Genomic DNA, 5,708 nt, shown 5'->3' on the forward strand with positions numbered 1-5,708 from the left:
ATGGCTCTATTCAGCTTCCTTATTCTGACCTCCCTGTGTATTGTGGGCCGGGAGGCCCTCAGCTTATCCGACTGTGGAGTCTACGCAAGGAGACCAGGTAAAGACCTTTGTTCTCACATTTTGGTTTCAGACAGGAGGGGTAGTATGGATTTTTCAGATGTAGACCTTTAGGGAACCAATAGGGATTTGAGTTCAAATATTTAATTAGCACACTAGATGTTTGAACAGGGACGAGAAATGTATAATTTGATTTTCTGATTTCATTCACTGTGCTGGTTAGGGTTAGGTGTGTTTTTTTCTTAAAATTTGATACACATTTTTACTTTACTCTTTTATTTTATAACGTTTTTTATCATATGCCTATGTATGCACAATATTTTTTTTATATAATTTCTTGGTGAGTGTTGCATCAATAAAGTATCCTGAATTCAACCCTTGAAGGTGGAGGTGATCATGGGGCTTGTTCGTCTTCAGCTAAAGAGAATTAGAGCAGGTTTAGGAAACCGAAAGGGAAGCTGTGTTTTGGGCCGAGCACGAGGAGGAGGCAAGAGAAGAGAGGGGAGAAATAAGAGGATTTTCAGACGAGATGAATCAGACTGCTCTTGACTTTATGTAACACAGATGGATGCAATCCTCTCTGTGGAGACGGAGAAAGTTTAGAAAAGCTGTTCCACTTTCTTGATGTGATTTCATCACCGCTGCATGCTGTGCTGAAAGACGATGGCCACCATTTATTTTTAACCATTTCTTAAATAATCAAGATCCTCCTGAATTATTCCTCAGACCACGAGCGAGCCAGGGACGGGAATCTTCTCCGACTTCTCCAACATCCAGACGCTGAATGTCAGCGGGGTGGTGCGATCCTTCGACCCAACCATCGGGACCATCACCTACAACGCAGAGCTCAAGTACTACTACTCGTGTGCTTATCCTCTGGAGTATTTCATCAACAACACCCAGGTGGACGTGTAAGTGTGAAATAATGGTGTGTGGGTTGAAAAGATACATTAGCAGCATTCAGGTTTCGCTCGCGTGACAAACCTGATCTCATTCTTCCTTCTCCTCGCAGCTCTTCCTCCACCACGGCTCTGCAGGACAACAATGGGAGCTTCATCAGTACTCTGAGCATGGCCTTGTACAAGGTGCCACCTTACACCACTTCCCACACACTATACATTCCCCCACCTACACGCTTTTGTTTAATGAGTAACTGTAGAAGATTAATATTATGAAACATCTTTTATTATATGTTTTCTTAAATATCATCCCTCTCTTCCTTTGCTAGGATGATAATTACACGGAGCCCCTTGCTATGCCCCCTCTCGGTGTGGCACTGAGGACAAACATCTACGAGGTGGTCGCTGCATCCAACCTGACATCAAGAACCGTTAGCATTAGATCACACCTACAGCCTGCTCCGTGTCTGGTTCAGACCTGAGTAATCAAATTTGATGTAGTGTTGCAATTTTTACTCCAAATATACAAATTACATAGGAACTACAGCTTTTCAGAGTATGATTTTCTATTAAAAACATACAAAAATACAAACAGAAGTTTTAAACACTAAATGAAAATCAAGTCATGTTTCAGTTTTTAACAATTCTACCAAAGAAACATTTCATGGGGCTTTATGAACAAAACAGGTTCAGTCCGAATTATTTAATATTTTTTTAAATGGAGAAAATAAAGAAATAAAGTTAGAAAAATTTATAGAAACCTATCATCTCACGACCCCTTCGATTTCTCTTGTGGCATTTAAAGAGACCCGAAGGATTTTTAAACCAGCATTGTTTAACTTTCAATGAAGTTTCTTTAAATTATCCAAAGTTCAAAGTCACTTCTACCACAACTTCTCTAGAGAGAAAACTCAGGAGTTAAAAAGTTCTTTGTGGACTCACTCCTACACAACAATTAAGCCATTATCCCATATCGCTTCAACTATAACTTACAATTTGAATTTTTTGTACATTCTCTCCAAAATCTGAGCTGTTGTGTGATCACCTCTGTTCCTGCACTGCAGTCATTTATGAGCTACTCTTAACCAACATAGTATTTTAGTTGTTGTAAGGCTAAATATGAAAAGCACTTTCAATCTAATGTCTTTACTTTATTGTTTCTCTAAATTAGAAGATTTAATTCTTAGCAGTTTGATAAATCCATGGGAACTGACAGGTGATTGATAGCTTCATAAAAACACGTTTTCCATCTCCTCTAGTCTCCACCCACTGGACTGTGGTAATAGACTGTAAATCTGAGGATTTCACCTGTGACCTGGAGTCTCTGACTCGGTGCTGGGGACCTCATTGTGTCCCCACAGGTACTTCGTGCTTCTGGACCGATGTTACGCCTCAGTGTCTCCGCTGCCCTCCAACGACACCTCCTTTAATCTGTTTGTCTCGTAAGTCACAAAAACACTTTAAAACATTGAGCTTAAAGTCTGAGCTTTCTTCCTTTCGTTGTACATTTCTTCCAGTCCGTCAAGCCCTGACAATGAGTTCTGTCTCTCGGTCCAGCAGTCCAGCTTTAAATTTAAACCTTTCACACATACCTGCAGGTTTTCCTGTGGTCCGTGTAATGAGTAAACCACAGCTACCTCTAGATTCAAAGGGAGCCCAACTCTGGATTTCAACTCCCTGCCTTTCTATCATTAATACACTGATTGTATGTATCCGTTTGATGTGCAAATGGGGCACTTGTGAGGTACGCCTTTTATTAAAAGGTGCTCCGTAGATCAGCTGACCACCGTGCTGGAGAACGGCGATAGCCAAAAGGCCCGCTTCTACTTCCCGGCGTTCCGCTTCATCGAGCAGCAGAACCAGACCATCTCCACCTACTATCTGCACTGCATCACCCGGCTCTGTGAGCGCAGCACCTGCAGCTCCTTCAAGGTACAGGAGGGCACCTCATGCATTTCAAGCAGAAGTGTCCAGTTCCAGCCAGATCCTCCTTAACTCAAAGTCTGTCGGCCCGCTCTGATCCACAGAGATGCAGCAGGAAGAAGAGGAGCGTGGAGACCACGGTCGTCCAGGACAGCATCACTGAGCTGTTCGTGCTCACAGTGGCTATAAGGGCCAAGACGGAGAGCTGTGAGTCCTCCATGTGTCCTTATCTCTGTGCAAATGAGGTCTCAAAAGAGTCAGACAAAAGATCCACGGTCAGTTCCCTTGAGATACTTCTCAGACATCATCAAGTGAACTCCCCAATGCAGAGCGAGTCACATACAGAGAGGAAAACATCAGGTGGCCATGATCGGCAGTCTGAAATTGTGAACATGTAAATAGCCAAAACATGAGCACTTTAACACACAGATTAGGGAGTAATCATAGGAACTACTTCACGGGAAAGTTTATCAATAGAAAAATAGTCCGACTACTTTCAATCTGTTTTTAATCGTCTAGAATCTGAAAAACTCAGCTAAGTGCAGTTTGTCTGCTCTCCTCTGCTTTTACTCTATTGCTCACTATAATTAGTTTATTTCTCAAATATCTTTGGGAAATATAATATTTTGGAAAATATGAAATTAAATGGTCCCTCAGAACGAAATGCTGACCTTTCTTTGTCTTCCTTGCAGCCTTTCTCCCCAAAGACGAGGGTAAGTATGGGATTTATGGAACTGATTGCCATGAGAACAGCCATTCACAAATGTTCTACTAATTAGATTCCTACAGAAATGAAATCACTTCTTATCTGCAGTCATAACATTATATTTTTATCCTGCTGGAATTAAGCATCCCGTAATGGTATCACTCTCATTTGAGCACAGCGCTCACCGGTCCCCAGACCGATGGCAAGGGCGCGTCTGTCAGCCTGGGAATTGCTGTGGCCGTCCTCATTGTGATAGGGGTGACGGCCATTTTCATGGCGGCATCTTTTTATCGAAAGATGAAGCGGCTACGCTAGCAGCCGCCCGTAATGCTGATGAGAGGCTAAATGACATAATGAGTTTGACAGGGTGACATTCACAAGCTGGTGGAGGTGCATTAATGTATGTATGTAGGCCTCTGATGTACTGAATCAAACTATTGATTGGAGCACTTAATGTTTCTGTCCGACCTTTCACAGACTGCCACAAGTTATGGAAGGTGACGTCTGTATAATGCACCCATTACGGTGATGAAAGAGAAGAAAAGACAGAAAATAAAAGAGAGAATACAAAACTCCTCATTGACAGCAAACTGTCCGCCTTCAGATTTGTTTTCCGTAATAATTTGAAAAAGAAGATATATTGCTTGGCGAGCCAGGGTCTGTCTTTACGCACAGTGATAAGACACAGACACGAGAGAAGCATCATTCTTCTTGTCAAGCACATATTACCATATTTGACTTTTCCTCTGGCAGCTGCCGTGAAAAAAGAATAAAATATATGGATGGTGAAAAATGTGATTCTTTACATTTCTGTCTCACATAATATTTGATTTATTGTCAGTATGCAAATATTCTTTGATTCATGTACTCAGACTTTCTTTCTTTTTTGGACACACACATCCATAAATCTGTGAATGAATCCTGAACCTGAATAACACAGAAAGTGGATTTCACATTCCTACTTCTGATGGTTTGACGAGCAGCATAGATTTGTTTTTTATTGTTGGGCGAGCCAGAGTGGACGTGTTGCATGTTGCATGTAGAAAATTCATGTATAATGGATTGAATTTTAGAGACATTACTCAGCATCCTGCTGCTCATACAGACTCCATGGCTGAATTAAAATGAGATCATATCAAAATTATCGATAACAACAGAATGAGAAGGTGCATTTAGTTATTTATTTGCAGATATTACTTGTTTGGATGATGTATTCAAGACTGCATAATATCGGGGGGTTACTTAGTTGTTATGCTTGAAATAATGTATCATGTAATATGGCAACTGTTCTGAGAAACTATGTCCATTTCCACAGAGTCAATGATGTCTGCTGTGTGTATTTTTGTGTCATTTGTTTTTGTCACGCATGCATTATTCCTATTAAAGCTTGGAGGATACGAAACAAGAGGTTGTGTCTTCTAACACTAGACACTCAAAACTCTAAACTGTGCGTGCTGTGAGCGCCCATGTCACAGAGAGCGTTTCACAGTCCACATGAAACGATTCCGCAGACACAAGAAGATTTTCCTCATCTTCATTTGAGTTCACAAGAAGTCAGTATATCTGACACACGAACCCCCCGTGTTGTTTTATGACTGGAGGAATGTAGATGGTACAAAAAGTGGAGCTGTTCAATATGAATTGCAGTATTTCAAATTCATGTTTTCACGAAGCTGCTTCCCCTTTGAGCCTTGAAGCCAAAGGATAAAACAAAAATTGTGCTGGGGTTTGTGGAGTCATGTTTTTGTAATGATCCTCCACTAGAGGGTGTCTAATCACCATTTTTTTTATTTTATATTTTCACAGGGACTTTCACTAAGCACCTGCAGAGTGCCATTACTTAAGTAATTTAATTAGTACTGTAGATTGTTAAGCATCAAGAAATTACCATAAATACTGCATTAGAATCAAGATATTAATTTCTAAATGTTTTGAATCAATCAGGATTAAATGAATATTTTTGCTCTGACATCACCGCAAGCGTATTTCTCTTCAAACCTCAGTTATATATCAGCTCCGCGAAGGGATGGAAAGTTCACAAGTCGCCGCTACTTCTCATATTTATGTGGTCGCTGGACGATGAAAAGCCAGATGTCATCTCATGTACACCATAAAATACAACG

General features: G+C 40.9%; 1 protein-coding gene across 1 annotated transcript; it reads left to right on the top strand.

Annotated features, from left to right (window-relative positions):
• Positions 1-3,900, top strand: LOC128440562 (zona pellucida-like domain-containing protein 1). Its single transcript, XM_053423311.1, has 9 exons — positions 1-84; positions 784-968; positions 1,070-1,142; positions 1,286-1,376; positions 2,311-2,398; positions 2,720-2,888; positions 2,984-3,086; positions 3,572-3,592; positions 3,764-3,900. Exons 1-9 carry the CDS (start codon positions 1-3, stop codon positions 3,898-3,900), a joined length of 951 nt encoding a protein of 316 aa, XP_053279286.1.
• Positions 3,901-5,708: the final 1,808 nt, after the last annotated feature.

The sequence above is a fragment of the Pleuronectes platessa genome, chromosome 5 (genome assembly GCF_947347685.1).
Source record: "Pleuronectes platessa chromosome 5, fPlePla1.1, whole genome shotgun sequence".
NCBI lineage: Eukaryota > Metazoa > Chordata > Actinopteri > Pleuronectiformes > Pleuronectidae > Pleuronectes > Pleuronectes platessa.

Bases quoted from the DNA above. Each gene is read 5' to 3' on its own strand.
- LOC128440562 (XM_053423311.1), top strand. From the start codon at position 1: ATGGCTCTATTCAGCTTCCTTATTCTGACCTCCCTGTGTATTGTGGGC. The intron at 1,377-2,310 runs CATCAAGAACCG...CCTCATTGTGTC, and splicing joins GGTCGCTGCATCCAACCTGA to CCCACAGGTACTTCGTGCTT. The intron at 2,889-2,983 runs GTACAGGAGGGC...TCTGATCCACAG, and splicing joins GCACCTGCAGCTCCTTCAAG to AGATGCAGCAGGAAGAAGAG.